The 21,850-nt window shown below is 53.0% G+C and overlaps 1 protein-coding gene across 1 annotated transcript; it reads right to left on the bottom strand.

Annotated features, from left to right (window-relative positions):
• Window positions 1–2,369: 2,369 nt before the first annotated feature.
• On the bottom strand, window positions 2,370–20,934 carry YWHAG (tyrosine 3-monooxygenase/tryptophan 5-monooxygenase activation protein gamma). The gene is made up of 2 exons (XM_064395066.1): window positions 20,660–20,934; window positions 2,370–3,347 (listed from the first exon to the last, which is right to left on the bottom strand). The coding sequence occupies exons 1-2, from the start codon at window positions 20,744–20,746 to the stop codon at window positions 2,691–2,693; spliced, it is 744 nt and encodes a 247-aa protein (XP_064251136.1). The 5' UTR covers window positions 20,747–20,934; the 3' UTR covers window positions 2,370–2,690.
• Between the last annotated feature and the right edge of the window lie 916 nt (window positions 20,935–21,850).

The following is a 21,850-nucleotide window of genomic DNA, read 5'->3' on the forward strand; positions in this document are numbered from 1 at the left end:
CTGCATAACATGACAAAAAGCACAAACAAAGGCTCATTCAAAGAACACAGTCATTGTTCTCCTACACTGTAATAGTTATAATTTCACCATGACGAACACCAGACATTAAGATTAAGCTAACACTGGTGTTTTCTTTTGCTTTTTTTTTTCCTTTTTAAAAACAAAATCATATATAATTGCATGTCACTATAGCAACATCCATAACAGATCAGTTTGTTACGATCACTATTTGGTAGAGCAAACTTTACCCCCGAAAAAAAAAAGGAAAGAAAAATAAATTAAAAAACTTTAAAAAATTTTTGAAGACTATTTTGTCATAGGAATACATAACATCTACAGTATAAGTTAATAAATTTCAAGCTACTGTATAGAAATACGACACTAGCATGCACAATATTGTATCAATAGAGTAATGGAGCAGTAATCATTTCACTGGAGAGACAGTATCATAGGCAAGTGCATCTCTTAGAAAATGAAAGAAACCATTCAAGCTGCTTAAAAATCAAGTCCCTGACCCCCACTCCGTTTTTAGCCCTCTTGTGCCATCTCTCCTGCATAAGTTTCCTAAAGCAGCCAGAGCGAAAAAGCCAAAAAGAGTAGCAATTATTTGGAGGACAAAAAAGAAAAGGGGAAAAAAAAAAAAAAAAAGATAGGTTTTGTAATTCCAGTAAATCACTTCCAATTATACAGCTGGGACAACACTGCTCACGGGACACGGGGGTCGACAGAGGGAGCTCAGAAGCCTAAAGCATCTCCCGGTGCCGGCACGCACCGGCAGCACAGCCCTCGCTGTGCCCGCATCCCCTGCGGGACGCTCGGAGCGGGGAACCCGGGCCGGGCAGGGCCGAGCCGAGCCGGGCAGGGCCGAGCCGGGCAGGGCCGAGCCGGGCAGGGCAGGGCCGAGCCGGGCAAAGCCGAGCCGGGCAGGGCCGGGCCGAGCCGGGCAGGGCCGGGCCGGGCCGAGGCGCCCCGGGCAGCGGCGGGGCCGGAGCCGTGTCCGTGCCCCGGGCCCGGCAGCCGCGGTGCCGTGTGTGCCTCACCACAGCCGGGTCGGGCTGGCTCTCGCAAGGGCCAGGGACGGCCGGGTTCCAAAATCTGCGGCAGAATCTCGACAGGGAGCTAAAGCACGAGCGCGGTTTCTCCTCACTGCGCAGCACTCCGCGAGCCAGAGAACAGCACTGAACCTCCAACGACCATGGGAAAAATCCAACTGAAAGCTAAAGTTACTCAAAATGGGGTAAGTAGTACCTGCTAAGCAATTCAGATGCCCCAACTCCCACCCCCGGCCGGATCAGACAGACTGAGAAAAGATTTTGCTAAGAAGAGAACTAAGTTCCTGGGCTCCTGATGGTGGACAGAAATGTCTATGATTGTAGCTCTTCCCTTGAGGAATTCCTCTACCAAATTAGTGTCTAAGCTCCTGAAGTTCACTCATTACACCACAAGCTTCCCCAGGAGAAAGGAAAACACACCCGGCTTCCCTGGTGACAAACAAGGGAGCCCTGGGTGCTGGAGATCTGCTGACAAACCTCATGGTACAGTGGGAGAAAGTCAGGCAGAGTGAAATGGCAGTGCAATCCCTGAGGAAGCAGCTGTGGCACCTTAAATCAGGATGGTCTTTTGAAATACCAAACACAGTACATGACATACAGACCTGAATGCTCTTTTTTTAATATTTTTTTATTGTTTTTTATTTAAGTGGCATTTTTAAGTTTAAACACTTCCCCCTTTGTCTAATTAAGTTCTTAAACCTTTTGCTGTGGACTTAAAATAGTTGAAACAGCCGCTAGCCAAGCACCTGTTAAGCTGTTGACCAAAAAACTAGAGCAGCTTTGATGTTCCTCGGGCGGGCGGTCTTCTTGCCTTGGGCGACACAGAATAGCTAAAGCCAGTCCACAGGCGAGGACTGCTCAGGAAGGCAAGCCAAAAGAACTAGCAAAAGAAAGAAAAACAGACAATCAAAGGCTTGATGTCATATGGCTGTAATGTAGAAATACTGTAAACTGCAATTTAGTGTTAATACTGTAAGCTACCCTAATAAATATCTCAACCAAAAAATTAAAAGAAAGAAAAAAAAAAAAGAAAAAAAAAGATTGGATGGCCTAAATCCCAGGGCTTTGAGAGCCCCAAATTCTTTAGTTTTGTTGGTTTTGTTTTTAATTCCTTCTCAATTTGGGGATTTGCAGCTGTGCCCTGGCAGGCAGAGCGCTGCAGAGAGAGGCCCCGCGGCGTGGCGCGGGCACACGGCACCCGGGCTGCGGAAACAAACGCTCGAAGCCTTACTGGAACCACAGAACTCCCTTTTTTTTTTTTTTCAAATGTTTTTGCGTTGCTTTCCTTAAAAATGAGGGCCATTCCATCCACGCAAATTCGTCTTAAAACCCTTTTTTTTTTTTATTTCTAGCAATAAAGTTAAATTAAAGACAGCTCCACTTGTATTAATAATCTACAGAACAGTCCATATGCCAGTGAGGCTGCTATTCCATACCAGCACAGCCAGCCTGACTTCCACTAGTGGTGTTTTGGCAAAAATGTCAACGAGGCAATCAAAGACAGGTTGTGGGGGGCCTCCCTGGGAAGGTGTCCCCTCCCTTTCCCTCCCCCACCCCGGACCCCCCCCCACTCGTGGGAAAAAAATAAAGACTGCAGTAGTTAGCATCAGCGTGCGGCTGCCAGTCCATCGGGGGGGTCTAGTTGTTGCCTTCTCCGCCGTCGTCGTCTTGCTGATCGCTCGTCCAGAGCGTTAGGTTGTCGCGGAGGAGCTGCATGATGAGCGTTGAGTCCTTGTAGGAGTCCTCGTTGAGGGTGTCCAGCTCGGCGATGGCGTCGTCGAAGGCTGTCTTGGCCAGGTGGCAGGCCTGCTCCGGCGCGTTCTGGATCTCGTAGTAGAAAACCGAGTAGTTAAGCGCCAGCCCGAGCCGGATGGGGTGGGTGGGCTGCATGTGCTCCTTGCTGATCTCATGGGCTTCGCTATAGGCCTTCTCCGAAGACTCCACCACGGTCGCCCTCTTCTCCCCGGTGGCCACCTCGGCCAGGTAGCGGTAATAGTCCCCTTTCATCTTCAGGTAGAAGACTTTGCTCTCGTACTGCGTCTCGCTGCAGTTCTTGATCAGGTAGTTGTCCAGCAGGCTCAGCACATCCTGGCACACCGCTTCCAGCTCCTTCTCGATCTTCTCGCGGTAGGCACGGACCATCTCGATCTTCTTCTCGTTCCCATCCGCAGAGGTCTTCTGCTCGATGCTGCTGATGACTCGCCAGGACGAGCGCCGAGCCCCCACCACGTTCTTGTAGGCGACGGACAACAGGTTCCTCTCTTCATTGGACAGGGGCTCGTTCAGCTCCGTCACCTGTGCCGAGAGAGGGGGACAGAAAAGAGACATTTGGGTTAAGCCCCAGCCTTGTGACGCTCCCATCACACCTCTGGGTGTGCCTGTGCCTCTCTAGAGAGAGGCAGGAGGAGGCAGGCAGCTCGCAAAGTCCCGCTCTGTCATCCAGCTCTGCCTCTGCTCCCCTCCCAGCAGGAGCCAGCTGGGAAATCATGCTGTGGTTCAGACCCACAACAAAAGGAGCAGGCGTTGGGTTTTGTTTGAGAGATCAGCATCTTCCAGAGTGAGAAAAGTCTTCTAGGAAAGAGATGCCTTTCACCTGCAGGATGAGAGTTGGGCGTGGTGATGCAGGTGAGAGGGACAGTGAAAGCAAGAGGGAGGAGATGGTGCAGGGTTAAGAGCTACCTGCACGGATTAACACCACCAGAGCTACAGGGTGTTCATCTCTTCCACTTCCCACAAGCATGGGGCACGCTTCCCAGACACCCAAAGAATCTCTGAGATGGCACAAATACAACTGCCTCAGGCACCTGCACAGATGAGGACTTAAAAGCTCACATAGTGAAGGGGAAATCCCCCACTCTGAGTTTTCCTCACTGAGGTTAACAGTGTTACCTGCCTCATGCACCACAAAAATCACAAAGGGATTACAGAGATGACGAGCACAGAGCTCCCTCAGTAACTGGGGAAGCAGCACTTGGTATCACAATAATCCCATTCCAGCTCCCACAACACCATCACTGGCTGGAGCCACCCAGGCAGCACCTCTGGCCAAGGCTGCAGCAGCTTCCCAGCCCCAGGAGCAGGAGGAGCCCTTGCAGCAGGCAGGACACCACACAGCAGCTGCACAGGGCCGCTCCCCTGAGCTGCTTACAGCTGCCAAGTGCCACTTTGAGCCTGGGCATGGCCACTGTCCCCTTTCCCCCAGGACACGCCCCCACCCCACATCCACACCCTGGGCACAGCCACCTGGGAATCAGGCCACCAGAGCAGGAACCCGTGAGCCACCTCACGGCAGTAAAGGATTAGGTAATGCTTTGGATGTGAAAGGCTTCTGCAAACACTGAGTCACTTTCACAAGGATCTGTAAGGACAAGGTTTGCCCTGGGCCCAGATAACCACATTTATGGTGGGGATCAGGAGGCCAAAGGCCCAGCCCAGGACCTCATCTGAATGGCCTTGAATGACTCACAGTTGCTCACACCATATTGACCTGCACATTCCAGAACATCCACTCCTCCTGCAGCTCTTCAGCCATGCTCTGCCTAATGCCTCCTCCCAAAACCAGCCACAGCCAAGCCTGTTTCCCCCACAGCAAGCAGAGTCTCTGATCAGACCCCCTCAAGGCAGAGGCACCAGCAGACCCTCCACTGCCATCCCCACTGCTGTGTGGATCTGTGCTGCTCCACAGGATGCTCTAGAGCCTGGCACAGGAACAGCAGATGCTCCTTTTCCATATGGAAGAGGGTCTTGCTGTGCAAACCAGCAGAACTGCTTCTGCTGCAGGGTAAGGACAGCGGGAGCAGGGAAATGGGTGTCACTTTATGAGGGCAGGATCTGGGACTATCAGCAGCTGCCAGCAGCACAGGGCAAAGAGCACAGAGCAGGATGCCAGGGCAGCTGCCAGCGCTCCCGCCCAAGGTAAGCAGGGCAGCGATGCCCGGGCCATCCCGCAGCTCCCAGTGCCAACCCTCACACCCCAGCCTAGCCAGTGACTGTTTAACCACAGGGCCTGGGATCCCTGTGATATCCTGCTTCCTGCAGCAGGGCCAACCACAATGTGCCCAAATACCCGTGGTGAGGCACTCACGCTGCCTGCTGCGCTGAGGTCTCACTCTGCAGTTTTACAGAATGTCCCCCTTCGTTCTTCCCTCTCAGTGACACCTCCACAAACACACAGTAATGATTGTGTGGGTTAAAGACCTCTTTGGGAGCACAACCAAGGTGTCCCCCTGCCCCAGAGCTTATGGGTTGTCTGTCCTCAGAGATACCAAAGACTCCATCAGGTTACCTGAAGGCTTATCCCACCCAAGCTGCCCTGTTTTGAGTGAGGGATTTGGAAATAGAAACATCCAGAAATCCCAACCTGAGTTATTCTCTTCCATCTCTAAATGGAGTGTCCAACACCAACAACCATACAAGAGACTCACTGATTCCAAGGGTTTTCTGTCCTGACAGGGGTTGTGGAGATTGATCACCAGAGGAAATTTTGCTTTTAGCAAGGTGCTCCCTGAGAAGAGACACCAGTTGTGAAGTGAAGAACAAGCAGGTGCCCCACAGCCACGTCTGCAGATAGTTATCACTGCAGGAAGAAGTAGATTTACCTCCTCTCAGCAGAAGAGTCTTGCTGGAGGACAGATTTATTAAAACTACAGGGAGTTTCGTGGGATTAGCTTTGCCATAAACATTTTAAATTCAAAGCTATTAAGGATTACGGAGGAAAGTTGCCTGTCAAAATCCTTTCAACAAACTGGCTGACAGATGGAAGGTACACCTGTGGAGACAGCAGATTCCCCTAGGGAGCTCACAGGGAACTTGTAAAAGCAGGAAGGGAGCCTTGTTAACCACGTCACTGCTTTCCAGCAGCACCCAGACTCCCAGGAAGGAGCACTGCAGAGACATGGCCAAGATGTGCCATGGGTGGGGACAAGGACCACGGCCCTCAGCACCAGGAGAGGGAAGAGGCTGTAGTCCCACACATTTAACTTCACAGTTGGGCTGAGGGAGGAAAAACAGAAAACCATCTGGCTCTTGCATTCCCAGCAGGAAGAAAATGCAAGATGCCCAGGACACAAGGTATCAGACAGTAGGGTACATGGAGCTGCCTAACCAGAGTCAGAAAAAGGCAGAAAAGATGTATCCAGGGTCAGCCGTCTTTGAGGACATCTCTGCCCTCAGTCTGCCCAGAGCTGCCTGGTGCCCGCCTGCCTGTGCTGCATTTCCTGCCACAGCCCCCTCCCTGTCACTCTGCCCTTCCCACAGCACTGCACCAGTGCCCATCTCCAGCAGAAACCACTCCAACACCTCTGCACCAGCCTGTCACATGCACGTGGGGCTGTGCCTTCTCTGCAGCCTGTGCTGGCCAAACAAATGGTGGGGTTTTTTTCTTACACTGCAGGATACCAAAACGAAGTGAGTTCAACCAAGCCACTGGCTAAACAGCAGGTTCTGATGCACTGAGTCTGTAGCACTGCACTGAATTCCTCTGCTATAACATCAAATAAGGCAATATCCTGCATCAGGCCTGGATCACACTGCAGCAGTCACATTATGGAAGGGCAGAACCATCCCCCTTCTTAACTCAGACCCTGAAGGGGTTTCACCTCCCCAAAGAAGGGCAGTACCCAGATCAGGTCCCCTGATGCCATTTCCAGCACTGTTACATGGAGTCAGAGACTTCAAATAGCCAAAGGAAAATCTTAGTTTGGCATTAGGAGGGCTTGGCAGGAGCACAAAGCCAGCAGCCCCTGGCTGCAGTCTACCTGCTCTTTGGGAAGCTCAGGCAGTTTAGTTTTACTTCCCTGGCTGCCAGCAGAGAACAGCAGAATTTTTTGCTCTGCAAATCTCAGATACTGTCCAGCCTCATCTCACTCCTGTGCTCGTGGAGACCAGGGAGAGGGGCAGGAGATGCATGAGCCACTGTCAAGTCCTGGATGTGGCATAAACAGCCAAGGACAAGGAGCTGATCCACATGGTGGAAACTTGATAAAGGAAAGTCTTCTAGCTATTCTGGAAAAAAAAAAAAAAGAAAAAGAAAAAAGGAGAACACAGCTGCCAGGAGCAGACTGCACAAGGACAGCCAGGCAGGGAGTGCAGGGAGCCTGGCATGGAGCAGTCCATGCTGCCAGGCTCTGCCTGGGAGGCACGTTCATCACCAAGCTGCAGGACACTGCCAGCTCCAGTCTCACCAGTTCTCTGATGGCACAGTGTCTGATGGCACTGAGACTCAAGGGCCCTTAAGCCACGGGGAAACTCCGTGAGTTCCCGTTGGATAAAAATTACTGGAAGTTTAGGGTTTATACTGCTTGGGAGACCAGAGGCTTGTACAAATTCAAGCCCTCTGATCTGCAACAAAGCACTGCAGAGGCGGCACCATCTCTGAGAAGGTTTTCCTGATTTCCCCACTACAGCTGGAGCTCTGACTCAGCACTCTGCCCAAAACCTGGCAGGCAATGCCCGAGGATCACATTGCAGCCAGGCAAGCTTCAGCCTCTTGAGGAGAAGCCAGGGAACAAGCAAAAATTACCTGTCCCTAATGTCAAGGTATGTAAACTCCAAAAGCCCAAGGGCTGGTTCTACAGCACCTGCTTTCTGGAAGTATCCTGACTAACAGGCTTTGGTGAGACCCACAGGGAAGGTTTGCTCCCAGAGAACAGCAAGTCAGGTTGGTTAGGGGCTTATTCCAGGACTCCCATCCTCCACTTCTCACCCTGCATGAGTAGGTCTGAGTACACATCAGGAAATGACTGTTTTTGAGGTCCTTTCAGTGACTGCAGTGAGGATCCATCACAGGACTTAGCTCTACCTGTTTATTCTTGCACACTTTTCACTTAGTTTGATAATTAAGTGCCCACCCATTTACAGCTCCTGCCTGGCTTTGATGTCTTATCTTAAAGCAGACAGCACTGGCAAGCTGACAGGACCCAGAGATCCTTCCCTGGGGAATACCATCACCATCTGACAGTTTAACCCATGTTATAAACCTCAACACTTGCTCTTCTTATTGCCTAAAAGAGAATCTGAGTCCTTCAGGACATCAGACAGCTACAACAGACTGAAGCTTTCCTGGAGAGACAGAGACAGCCATGAGAACTTCAAACTGTTCACTGAGAAAAGCTTTTAAAGATCATCAGAGCTCGTCTCCCACCAGGATACACAACATCCATCTCCCCTTCAGCACTCATGCTTCCTGTTCTATCTACAGCTCCTGCACCATGTAATTAAATTTGTTATCTCTCCACACAAACCCTAGCAAGTGCCTTGTTTTCCTTCACATGCAGCGTGTTAGTCTGAGCTCTGGCCTGAAGGTCCCCTTCTCTGTTTCAGTTTTTGAAAAGCAAATGTGCTTTTGAAATTATGTTCTGATCAAGTCCAGCCACTGAGATTCCTTCTCTGTGGTTCTGTAGCCACTGGCAAGGGGAGCAACAAGCACACAACCTCTCCAGGCTCAAGCAGCTGAAAAAGGTCACAACTCCTGCAGACATGTCACCTCCCCCATCTCCAGTTGCTGTCCCACAGCTGGGACCCCACCACCCATGTGCAGGGACAAGAGCACACAGCCTCAGGCTGTGCCAGGGCAGGTTCAGGCTGGACATCAGGAAGAAATTCTTCACAGAAAGGGTTGCCAGGCATTGGAAGGGGCTGCCCAGGGAGCTGGTAGAGCCCCCACCCCTGAAACATTCAAGAAATGACTGGACATGGCACTAAGTGCCCTGGTCTGGTTGACAAGGTGGTGGCTGGTTAAAGGTTGGACTCTAACCTTGGAGGTCTTTTCCAGCCTTAATGCTTCTGTGACAAGACCACCTTCAGCAGCCCAAGTGCTGTCATTTGGGAAGGCATGACTGACAGACTGCCTGTTTTTCCTGTCCCCAGCTCGCCCTAGCCTGAAGAAATGGCTGCCCTCAAGCACATGAAAGTGTCACCATTAGCCAGCAGCCTGGTGAGAGTCACGACTCGATGTCACACAGCCTCACCCAAAGCAGCTTCTCCCCAAGCACCAGAGCGAGCTGTCCTACAACCCCATCACAGCAGTCAGAAGATGCTTTTCTTAAGCACTGTCCTACTTTGGCGAAGTAGGCGTGTGTTAAACCAGACCTAGATCTAAAATGTTTCCAGATTGGTTTGGATTCTTTTCCCTGTTGCCTTGCCTTCGCCCCCATGTCACACTTCCAAAGTGGAAGTCACACTGTAACTGCTTCTCTCCTTGCTGACCCCTCCCGCTGTCCTCTGCTCATGTTTTAACTCAGTGTGGCCAGGGGGGGTTTGGGCTGTAGGACAAACCCTTCCTCTCATCCCAGACAAGACCAAAAAAAAGCACGTGCAGGCTGTGGGCAGACACAAGTTCCCCACTGCCTTCTCCTCTGCCTGTTTCACTATGAATAATCCCCTACGAGTTCCCGTTTTCTAAGCTAGCAGGACCAGTTCACATCACAGGCCAGCAGCTGAGGGCAAAGGGATGGCTCTGGCATTACATTCCAAGTTGCTCCCAGTGCCTCAAGGACCAGTGTCTGCAGAGAATTGTTTATTGCTTGTAGCCCAGCTGCATCTCAGAGGCTACTCAGGCGCTCCAGACACCAATTAGGATTTCTGCATGTTCCTACACTTAACAGCAGCTTTCATCTCACTCTGCAGCCTTTATTACTTAAGGCAACTTTGAACCACCCAAGACAAAGTCTTCAAACTGAGATGTGGAAACCAAGAGCTCATTTATTTTATTGGCCTTTGTAGCGTAATAACTACATGTGATTGCACTGCGTTCAGGTTTGATCAGTCCTTGGAGCCTGCAGACCTCCTGCTCCAGTTTCAGTGCGGCCATCATGGATTTCAGTTGGAGGAAAAGCAAATTTCAGCTACTTGGGTCATTCTTGCACATGAAAGGTTGAAGGGAGCCAAGGTGAGAACACCAGGAGGAGCAGCAGAGCTCGGAGCTGCTCCATTCAGTGTCTGGCAGCAGCATTTTGTGTACCAGCCCTTATCTGCAGCACTGCAGTCCCAGCACTTGGTCTAACGACTCCGGGTTTCTTTCCACTACAGAACACCTGGGTGCCACTGATTTGTGCTCCTGACTTCTTCTGCAGCTTGAGATAAGACAAACACGAGGGAGCATCTGCCTGCCGTGGCTATTGTGGACAGAGAGCAGCCCAGACACATCCCAGTAACCAACTGGAAGGAAAAACCCTGGCCTCCCAGTTTTGTGTATGTTCAAGTGCTCTACACACAAATGCTCAAGGAGCTACAAACCATTTCTGAGTTAGCTTTGCACAGCCCTGTTGCAGGGAGCTGCTCCTCTAGCCAGCATGTGCTTTTTGAGCCAGGAAGGAATTATGCTCAAATTTTGTTTTCCTTTTTAACACCATGATTCCCATTAGCCCTACTGACAGGCTATTAAACAAGATGAAAGCTGGCTCTAGGACAACTTGCTTCAGCATCTTGCTGCCACTACCTGCCTTGTACTTATTAAAAACTCTTGGGGAAGATGATTGACCTCTGTTGGCCTAGTGCCTTCCAGCCACCAGATGGAGAGAGCAGCAAGTCCAGCCACATCAGTCCCACATTTCAGGGGATTGTCACTCAGGGCTCATCACACCGTCCCTGGCAGATGGGATACCAGCACCTTTGCCTGCTAACTACAAAGCAACAGAAGGGATGCCAAGCAATTCCTTCCCCGGGATATGGCAGCCTGGCAGCATCATCTGCCCACTGCTGTGCTCTGAGAGTGCCTCAGCAGCAGCACAGCATCACCACCACCCTTCTCCATCACCAACAGCTCGGGTAGCTCTCCTGCCTTGGATTATCTGCTCTGTTCCCTGCTGTTCTCCAAGCTCTCTGCTAAGCACGTGGAAGACCAGTGCCACAGTGTGCCACTGCCGTGAGGGCTCAGATGTGCCCCTGGAGCTCACAGCAAGCTTCAGGAGCTCAGAGATGATCCGTTGGTCCTTTTGGAAGGAGAATGATAATTCATGGCTGCTATAGGCTCTTCTGGGCTGCATTAAGCTTTTCCAGGTGAGAGCTGAAGAGCTCTTCAAGAACAACTGCAGCTCCTTCCTCAGTAGCATTTCTGTACAAGTTTAAAGACTTGAGGTTTTTAAATTTCTCTTTAGGCATTGTTCCTCAGAAGATTCCATCTACTCACAGGCTTTTGAGCTGAAGCAGCCATTCACAGGATGGCTATTGGACATTGGCTATTAAGACTTGGTCCACACAGAGGAAGATGGTTTTTTTTCTTTCCAATTCATGGTAAAGCAAACCCAAGCTAGAGAGATTTCAGGGACTCTAGATAAATGCACCAAGTTTCATGTGGGGAGGGTGTTTAGTGCTGCTGGGAGCATTAGCTGCTTAAAGATTTACCTCACAGCTTCCAAGGGTACTAATCTGGCTCAGATCTTAGTGCTTTCCTGCTCACCTCCAGCCCCACTGCCAGGCTGTAAGAATCCTGCCACCAGATCATCAAATCCTCCCCAGAGCACCAAGTGCCAGCCCTTGTCCTTAATCAGGGGCTCAAAAACTGCCCATGACCTCTACCCAGCTGAGCCAAGTGGAGAGAGAAGACATGATGTGCCATGGGCAGGCCACCCCAAGGCTGAGAGCAGGCTCTGGCTGCTGGGAGAGCCTGTTCCCTGCTGGAGCAGGGATGAACTGGGCAATTCCTGTCTGCTGGCATGGCTCCCTTTGGCACGGCAGAGCCACTGCTGCCATGGCAGCTGCAGGCTGCTGCTCCAAAGGGTGAAATGGGAGAAGCTGCAGCCATGCAGAACTCCCTGCAGCGAGCACGCACCTTTTGAGCTGCTCCATGCCACTCCCACAAACACTTTGGGAACGCCTGGTTGTTGCACATCAAGGTAAGATTCTGGAAATATTAAAAACAAGCACCTCACAAGATTTTTGCTCTAGGTCTCTTGGTCTGCAGATCCAGCAGTTCCTTGGTGTCTCAAACATGTTTTACCAGATTAAGCAAGAGACTTCCCAGAACACCCAGGTGGATTTCTGCATGCCAGCTCCACGATAGGTTTAATTTCTACATCAGTGAGTAAGGTGATTATCCCTCCAGATGTACTTTACCCTCCCACTGCTTCGGGGATTTCAGGCTTGATCTTATACACCTTTAACAAAGACAATTTTATTTAATTTCTTAAATGAACTTACAGAAAAGAAGGAAGTTTTTGCTCTGGCAGCTTTCTGGAGCACTGTAATCGATTTTAAATTACAAGGAGGGTCACTTTACTATCCTAGATCCAACAGTTTAACTCCTCTCACTTGGCTCCAGCCATCCCCTACCAGCCTCTTCTGAAGCCCAAGGGACTCCCACCACAGATGTGACCTCAGTTCACCACAGGTGACAGAACCCCTCAGACGCCAACATCATCTTGACACCACCAAACACAAGGAGCCAAGCTCCCAAATTCTAGGTAATGAAACATTCACCCCATGTAACAAAGCCCAACAGCATAAACAGGCAAAGCCCCACCGCCTGCCCCAGCTGGGTGTAAATCAAAGGCTGCTAATCTCCCCAAGTTCTCATTCACTGCTGCATTAGCCTTTTACAAGCAGAGATCTCCTACAGCAATTGTGGAGCGTGTCTGTTAGCACATGGCACAGCAACAGCTTCTCCACCTACTATTAATAAACTTGATGCTGCTGAGCACCACAACTGTCCAAACAACGTGTCCATCAGCAGCCTCGTTAGCACTGAGGCTGAGACTCCTCACTGGTGTTTTCCTGGAGTCTTGCTGAAACCATCTTAGAGAGGAGTCAGAAGCACACTGACATGCCAAGCAGCTTTGCTTGGTACGTAAACAAAGACACATCCCAAGCAAGCCAACCCATCTAGCGAGATCAGAGGGAATTTGCAAACAATTAAGGAATGGTTTGCACTTGGAATCCCTGCAGACTTGAGCTTGTCCAAGCACAGCTGCCTCAAACACCCATACACGGACTCAATTCCAGCATCTCCTTCACTGAAGAAAAACATTAAGTACTCTAATCCCTAATCTGGGGATCACTTTAAGGGAATCTCACGCCATCACTGGTGACATGTTCTCCAGCTACACTCCCACTGCAATTAACTAATGCACTGCCCCTGGTCACTAGATCACTAGCTAGAGGCCAAAAATCAGGTTTGTTTAATATCTAATTGAGCATGTACTGGGTCATGTCCGAGATGTCACTAAATCTGGGTTAGCACAGAAAAACCTCAAACTGGGGGAAGTTTGCCCTTAAACAGGCAGACAAAGGCTTTTGTTTCACCAGCTACACGAAGGCTTTGCTTTTGAGACAGTCTTGTCAGTGTTTCCTGAGCAGCCCCAGAATTGCTGCCTCATCACTTCAGCTCAATTTTCCAGAATTTACCATTTCTGAGCTTTTCCAGACTATACCAAGATAATCAGCATGAGACTCCAGGGTGAAGACCAACCCTTATGATTTACCAGCCCCAGCAGCTCCCAGGGCTCCAGCCCACAGAAGGGACCAGAAAGATGCAGCAGCTCAGCCTCGCTGCCATTGTGCACTCAGAAAAGATGGACAAAGCCATCCCACTGCTGAGCTCCTCCCCCAGAGCCATGGGTGGGAATCCTACATCTTGACATCTGGATTCTCAAGCACAGTCAGACCTCTTACTTAAGAAAATAAATAAGTTTAAACAGCAGAATAAAAGTCATTTTGTCCCCATTTTCCTTCATTTTAGGTTGGGAGGAAGGACTTTGCTCATTAGATCAAGCAGCCAGGGGGAAAAACATTCCCACAAAGCCATTTCATTTGCATGAGGAAAGAAGAGTTCCCCCTCCAGACCAAAAACTGTACTGGCAGAAGCACAGGCACAGCCTGGCAGCCAGCAGCCACGGCAAAATGTTTTATCTCAATGCCACCATCATAAAACCAGCCACCACCATTTCTCTGGACTGCTTCCTCAAGTCAAGCCAAAGGTTTCAGAGGCTGAAAGACCAAGCCACCCAAAATCCAGCACAGTGACCAATCCACTGCTACTTCCCCTTGTTTTAGCTGGTTTCCAGGCTATAGCTGCCCAGCAGTGACCATCACTAGTCAAATCAAGTCAATACTTATGCTTTCACTCCATTTTTGCTTCCCAGACAAGGTAGTTGCCATTTTTCAGAAAGGGCAGTTGCCATTTCTCTGCAGACATGTGAATCTAACACTGGGGAACAAGACTCAGCTAAGGACCAGTTAGGTTAGTTACCTTTCCAGTAAAGAGCAGAAGTTGTTGAAGGCTTTCAGGTTTCCAGAAGGAAAAGACAAAGACTTGACCAGTGAAGGAAAGAAGGTCTAAGCTAGCTCCAAGCCAGTCAGCACAAAAATACTCCTCCTTTGGAGAAATCTGTCATGAGCTGCAGAGCACTGAAGTGTAGAAGAATGCCTGGAAGCATCGAGGGGGCAGCAGCCACCCATGGCCAACCTCAGCCCTGCTCAGAGCTTTGCCACAGCGAGGTGGAAGATGATGCCTGGATCCTATCAAGGCTGTCAATGGAGAAACGCTTGGGAAGCCAGGCAAATCCTGTTCCACTGTGCTTTGTACTGCAGCCATTTTAATATGCACCCACATTTTTCTGGCGGCTCAGGAGGCTGAACAGGGCAGAAAAGCACAAGGCAGAGTCCTAAATGCCTCAGGCATTGACCCATCTGAGGAAAAGCTCCCTCAGGTAGACTGGAGGCATTTTCCAATGCCTCCTTCCCTGTACCTGCCTCTGAAGAGCCTGGTGTTGGCTGGGACGCCGAGCAGCCAGCTCTGGTCTGAACTAGTCTGACAGTCCTCATGGCTCTTCCCTGCCAGACTGGAATTGAGCTCCCAACACACCACTCACCTCTGCCAAGGGAAAAGCAGCACCAACAAGTTCAGCAGTGCTCCACATCCAAGGACACGTCTGAGCTCAGACAAAGCCACCTCCCAAAAAGCAGCTGGTTACTCAAGCACTTGCAGTTGGGACACACAAAAGCTTGGATTCTTTTTTTCCTAATATGTACCCTTGCACACAACTGGTTGTGCATGGTTTACTGGGCATGAAGCTGCTGCAAATACAAGCTCAAGAGTTCAGTCATAGAGTTGGTGCTTTAGCCCCTGCCAGATGTGTCACCATCCATGGAGTTTTCTCCAGATGTCAGATCATGGCTACCACTCTTCTCCCCAGCCCATGCTCCATCAGCTGCACCCAGAGCCACGTTTCTCCTTCTGTCCTCAAGAGCAACAGCTAGTAGATCCAAGTCTCAGCTACAAGCCTGCTGAGGTGGTAGAAATATCAGGCTTTGAAAAATCCTTGTCCTTAGGATTGTAACCTTGGGGTCACTCACCAGCCTGGGAACAAAACCCAGGCTTCCCCACAGGCTAATGGGGTCCATCAGGTCACTTTTACTCCACCTCCCTGATCTTAAGCTTAGCAAGGCTGAGGCTGCTTATTCCCACTTGGAAAGCCAAGCTGAGCATGCTCCTGAGCAGCACTGATGCTACTGGCCCAGGCACAAGAAAAGCGGCTCAGTAATACACATGAAGAAGGAGAAAAAGTATGGTGGGGATCCTCAAATTAACGAAAATCTTAATTCTACCAGAACCATGTTGTTTTTCATCTCCCTGATCAGAAACCAAACCTTAGCTGCAGAAGGCAGAGGGATACACCAGTTATGTGGACAACCCTCTTAAAAGCACCATCCAGAACACCCATGAGAATCACTAAGAGGATGCCAAAGACATCATCCTGTTGCCAAGCACAGTGTACATGTCCCTAGGTGCTGCAGTTTTCAACCAGTAAACATTTCTGGAGCTGAAGTTCCGTGGTTGTCCCTAAATTGCTGTTCCTGAGTATTCCAGCAAGCCCAAGCACACATCATCAGTGTCCAAGGAGCTTATTCCAGTGAGCAACTTTGGGATCAGCTGGTGAACACAGCTGGGGCAGAAAGGGTTTATCCACTGACATTATGGAACTTATTTGGTGTACTGAAACAATTGAATCTCCTGTGAACCAGCCATCTTTTTATATAAGAAGCAGCAAATAAAGCTGGTTGAAAAAAAATTAATAAATCAAGACAACTCCCACCAATCTTTTTGCACTTTCATGGTTAGACATCATCAACAGATCTGCTGGATAAGCCCAAATAATCCAGGGGTTCATGGAGAGCCCTTGCCCAAGTTTTACTGTTTCTATGCCCCCAGGTACAATTCAACTGCTATATTCTCCCTCATAGTCTCAATATCACTTTTGTTTAGTTCAAGAAGAGCTGTTTCAAGTCCAATCCACCCTGGCTGCTAACTAAGAAACCCAGCATGGTCTTGTAAGTCAGTGACTCTTCCTTAATGGACTAAATAAGGACCCATAGGAGCTCAAAGAGGAATTTTTAAGAGGCTGATGTGCTGAAGACTGGCCAGTTACTGAGCAGTGTCCACTGCAGTCACATACAGGGCACACTATCTGTGGCTTGGGAGCAGATGTGACTCAGGCTACTGCTACAAGGTGCCAGGGCTGAGTCACACAGACACAACCCCACACTGTGACCCTCGACAAGGTCAAGACAGGAGCTCCTGACAGCCACCATCCTGTCCTGACCCCACAGGCCTCCAGGATGAAGCCCTGCTTGTGAGCTCCAATCCCCAGCACCACTGCAGTCCACCAGTGCTCTGCAGGCACCACGAGGCTGGGCAGCATTCAATCTGCCTGCACAAGAGCAACAGTGCTGCCATTAGATGCCAACAGCTAATGACTGCACCATCCACCTCGGCACTGGGAATGCTTTCTCCAAAGCCTTCCCCAGCCCCCTGGGAAGTGCTACTACAGCAGCTCGCACTCCTTGGTCCCCTCCCACCATCACAGATGGCCTGCCCAGCACTCCTCCTGGAGAAGCCTTTCCACCTTCACCACCCTTTTGTCTGTGTACACTGCGAGCAGAAAGCAGCTAATCATCCCTGCTCTGCTTCCTGGGGACTCCCCAGATAGGCTGCATTTGTGTTACCACTTCTTTTTCCAAGGGTGAGCCTGCTGTCTGTGTGAAGCCTTGCTATCACACTGGATGTGGAGGATGGTAACCTGCCCAGCTGGTGACCATCACGGGAGAAGCCCACATACCTCGTGCCAGGGAAGGCCTGCAATTCCCCATCCTCACGCTCCTCCTCCACCCACAATGGCCATTTACTGCACCAAGCTGTGCTGTCTAAAGCTTGGAGCAGCCATCTGCTTTCCAGCATCTCCAACAGTCCCCCCTTCACACCCACACTTGGTGGTCCTTGCATACAGCACAGCCAGGGCCTTGCTGCAGAGGTTGGGCCCCCCAAATTGAGCAGTCAGGTGTTCCCCTCACAGGGGACAGCCCCACACCTACACCACCCATAGGTGCAGTGCAATAATTCTCCCCACACACTTCTAAAAGATCACTTATTTCCTGGTGAAGTTATTGCAATCACCTTGTTCATTCACCTGCACATCCCCCAGCACTGTGGTCCGTGGGGAGGCACGTGCTCTGCCCCTGGGCAGTGCTGGCCAGGGCCCTGGCAGGGCTCCCACCTCCGGCAGCGCCGCTCTGCCAGCTAATGGATATCGATCCCAGCCCTGGCGTGGGCCCGGACAGCAAAGCTCTTCCTGCAGCTGGACCAGACAAAAATACATCCTGCTCCAACCACCAGCACCGTGGGAAGTTAAACTCCAGCAAGCAAGCCCAAGGCCAGTGTCTGACCACACTGGGGACCAGCAGAGAGCTTTCCTGTCCCCCAGCACCTGACAGGGCTGATGGCACCCCCAGGCAGCACTGAGGTGACAAGGGACATGACCAAGGTCATGTAGACATACCCTGGATGGATGGGCCCAGCCCTGCACCCTTCCTGGGTGTGGCATCACACATGTGGTATCACACATTCTGCTCCCTCTGTTAGGTGAGGGGACCATCTGCTGTTTTCAGAGACCCCCCATTAAACCTGCCCTTTTTGGGGGCTGAAGGAGCAATCCTGCTCCTGCAGCAGCAACATCACTGCAGGCAGCAATCAGGGGCACTGGCAGCTAGCACTTGCAAGAAGGAAGGAGATAGAAGTTATTATATATAAATACTATTTTTGAGAAACTATTGCAATCCCAGACATAACTAGATGAATCAGCAGACAGCAAGAACCCCAGCACACCATTTCCATTTTAAACCATTAACACAGCCATTCAGCACAGGCTCCCAAGCACACAGGGCTGAGGCTGAACCCAGCTGCCCCATGTGAGGGAGCCACCAAAATGCAACGGTGAGATGAAGCTGCTGGAAAACGAGCCTCTTGAATGCCCATCATTGCCAGGACAGGCTGGAAAGGAGAAGCATGCAGCGTTTCCCAGCAGGGTGCTAGGCAGGGCCAGGTTTGGAGGGCAGGATGGCTCTGCATCACCTTCGCTAGGCGCAGCCCGCATGCTCTCTGCTACCGCCTGGGTGCATTGCAGCTTGGACCATGGCATATGACATCACTAGGCGTTGCTACGGAAATGAGTGCGAGGTCATCAGCCTCCCGCACAAGCGGGGCTGGGGGCTGGGCAGCGCCCGGGACGGGGATAACCGGCTGTGACACGGCTGTGACACGGCTGTGACACGGCCGTGGCCGCCGCACCGGCCGTGCCCGAGCTGGGGCAGCGCGGTGCAGAAAGGAAGAACAAAGCTCTGCCTTTTGTTTGCTGCTGAAGGGAGGCGTCAGCGCTCCCGCTGGGCATCGTTTCCTTACGGCCAAACCAGCCGGCAGCTGATAAGAGGCGTTAGCCCGGGTTACTGTTTCACCAGGGCCCGTAAGGAAAAATCACACATAGGAGCTCTTAAGAACACCTGGGCTCGAGCAGCCAGCCCGGGGAGGCAGGCTGAGAGAAATTCACAGTGCAGCACGGCTGCGAGTCCCAGGCACATCCCTGCTGGCTTTGTCACGGCGCCTGTATTATCCGTAGGAAATGAGCTGTAGATCTGCTCACACAGCAGGCTTTGCGTTAAAATGAATAGATGCTGCTATCAGAAAATGGTATAAAAGCCATGGTGCAGCAGAGGGATAGCCCGGCTGGTTTAATGTGATAATATCTCGTTCCGATTATCCGTATTTCATTCCTTGATAAGACATCTCCTCCCTCCCCGGGCTCGGGCTGTGACAGTTTTGTCTGTTTGATAAATGCAAGGTTATTGACAAAATGGTGCAATATGGGCAAACAGAGCTGCACCCACGGCAGACTGCGACATTCCCAGATCGGCATTCACTTTTCATCAGCCAGGGAGGACACCCCAGCTCCCAGCAAAGGTTCAGACCTGACTAAGAAGACAAACATAAAGAACAGTTTTCCCCTTTAAAGCACCCCCTCCCTCCCTCCACCCAGTCTAGCCTCTCTGCAATATGACAAATGCAGAATCTTCTGGAATGACTTGATCCTGCCTCCCACGATTGCTTTGTTTGCAAGATCAGATCAGAGATATGTTTTTTTTTCCCTTCTTATATTGTCAAAATGTCAGTATTGAAGGGGAGCGTTCAGTGTCACAAATCAGATCAGCCTGCTATATGCAGAGTCTTTATTTTAAGAGCGTGAAATGAATACAACATGACTCAATTCATAAATCTCCAACCAAGAGCAGTAAAAATAAGAGCTTTGACAGTGAAAGGGCTCCCGATCTTTGGGGTCAGGGGCACACACCAGCCCCGGCGACCACGCGTGGGAAGGGATGCACGGGGAGACGATTTCGGCAGCCGGGAGAGACGCGCACGGAGCCCCCCCAGCCCGGGTCCCCCCAGCCCGGGCCCCCCCTGCCTCGCCCCCCGGGGCCCCGAGCCGGTGTGACCCCCCCGGGCAGCGCCGCAGCCCCGGGGCACGGCGGGCAGGGGGCACCGGGGGGGCCTGGGGCAGAAGAAACGCGGCTGGAAGGGGATGTGGGGGGCTGCAGGAATGCGGAGGGAAGGTGCTCCGAGGCAGGGCAGAGGATGGGGGGGTGCTCCAGGGCAGGGCAGGGGATGTGGGGGTGCTCCAGGGCAGGGCAGGGGATGTGGGGGTGCTCCAGGGCAGGGCAGGGGATGTGGGGGTGCTCCAGGGCAGGGCAGGGGATGTGGGGGTGCTCCAGGGCAGGGCAGGGGATGGGGGGGTGCTCCAGGGCAGGGCAGGGGATGTGGGGGTGCTCCAGGGGATGCGCGGGGCTGGGTGGGGGCAGCAGGGCAAAGAGCAGGGTTTAGAGCAGAGCATGAGGGGCGGCTCTAGGGCACAGAGTGGGGGTGTGTGCGGCTGGGTGGGGGCTCCGGAATAAGGGAGAAGATGCGGGGGGGGGGGTTCGGGGCAGGAGAGAGCGATGTGTGGGGCTGGATGCGAGCCCCAGAGCAGGCGAAAGATGTGGCAAGGGGGCTCCAGGGAGAGGAGCAGGAGGCGTGGGGCTGGCTGGGGGCCCCACTGCAGGGCAGAGGATGCGTGGGGGGCTCTAGGGCAGGGATGCGGGTCGGGAGGAAGCAAAGTAACGCTGGATCGGGAGAAGCGGCGGGATCGGGACCCGGCTGGGGGTGTCGGGGGGCGAGGGAGCGGGGCCCTCAGAGCCCCGCGGGCCCCCGGCCGAGCCCACCGCGGGGAACACGCGGGAAGGGCGAGGGGAGCAGGAGGAGGAGGGGTGTGTGTGTGTGGGGAGCGCGACGGCCGCGGGACGGGACTCACGTTCTTCATGGCGGCCGCCATGTCGTCGTATCGCTCGGCTTGCTCGGCCAGCCGGGCCTTCTGCACCAGCTGCTCGCGGTCCACCATCTTCGCGGGGTCCGGGGGGGAGAGGGGCGAGGAGGCTGCGGGCTCCGGGAGGAGGAGGAGGAGGAGGAGGAGGAGGAAGGAGGAGGAAGAGGAGGACAGGAGGGCGCGGCGGTGTCGGCGCTGCTGCGGCTGAGGCGGCGGCGGCGGCTGCGCCCGGTGCTGTGCGCGCGCCGCGGGCCACCACAACCCCCCTGCGCGCGCCCCGCCCCGCCCCGCCCCTCCCCGCTGCCCCGCCCAGCCCCCGCCCGCGGGGCGCGACGGGAGATGGAGTCCTCAGCCGCGCCAGCGGTGGTGGGTTCATGCCGCCCAGCCTCTCCCTTCAGAACTACATCTCCCGTCGCGCCCCGCGCCAAGGCACCGGCCCCTCGCCCCGCTGGGCCCCGCCTGTGCTGATTCACCGGAGCCCGGCCCGGGTGGGCCGCGGAGGGCGCGGCCGCTCCGGGGAGCGGGGGGCACCGGGGACGGGCGGCCCTGGGCACGGAGCCGCGGGACGGCGCCGGGCACGGCCCCACGCGGGGCAGGGACGCGGCCGCAGGCCACAGGCACAGTCCCAGCCCGGTCCCGGAGCCGTTCGCAGCATGGACGCGCTCAGGGCGGGGACGCTGCCGCAGGCCGGGCGGACTCGGTCACGGCCCAGGCCCGCTCAGAGCCCGCGCACGGCCCGTCCTCACCGTGCCCACCCAGAGCTCTGCCCCACTGAGAGCCCACACGGCCCGTGCCCACCCAGAGCCCCCACACACCACACACGGCCCGTGCCCACCCAGAGCCCACACACGGCCCGTCCTTACCGTGCCCACCCAGAGCTCTGCCCCACTGAGAGCCCACACGGCCCGTGCCCACCCAGAGCCCACGGGCCCTCAGCTCGGAGCCACCCGCAGGCTGCTCTCAGAGCCTGGACCCGCACACAGCCCGGTCCCGCTCATGGCCAGACCCACTCGTGGCCCTGTTCCACTCCCAGCCTGATCAAACAGCCTGAACCCACTCAATCCAAAGCCACTCACAGCCAGATCCCCCTGAAGCCCTGCTCCACTCCAAACCCAGCCCCGCTCCCATGCTGGTCCCACTCACATTCCGTCACCTTTCCCCCATGGAGACCCTGCCAGC

Source organism: Passer domesticus, chromosome 19, assembly GCF_036417665.1.
Source record: "Passer domesticus isolate bPasDom1 chromosome 19, bPasDom1.hap1, whole genome shotgun sequence".
In the NCBI taxonomy this organism is placed as follows: domain Eukaryota; kingdom Metazoa; phylum Chordata; class Aves; order Passeriformes; family Passeridae; genus Passer; species Passer domesticus.

Excerpts from the sequence above, each read along its gene's own strand:
- YWHAG (XM_064395066.1), bottom strand. The coding sequence starts at position 20,746 with ATGGTGGACCGCGAGCAGCTGGTGCAGAAGGCCCGGCTGGCCGAGCAA. Across the intron at positions 3,348-20,659 it reads TGGCGGCCGCCATGAAGAAC|GTGACGGAGCTGAACGAGCC; the intron begins GTGAGTCCCGTC and ends CTCTCGGCACAG.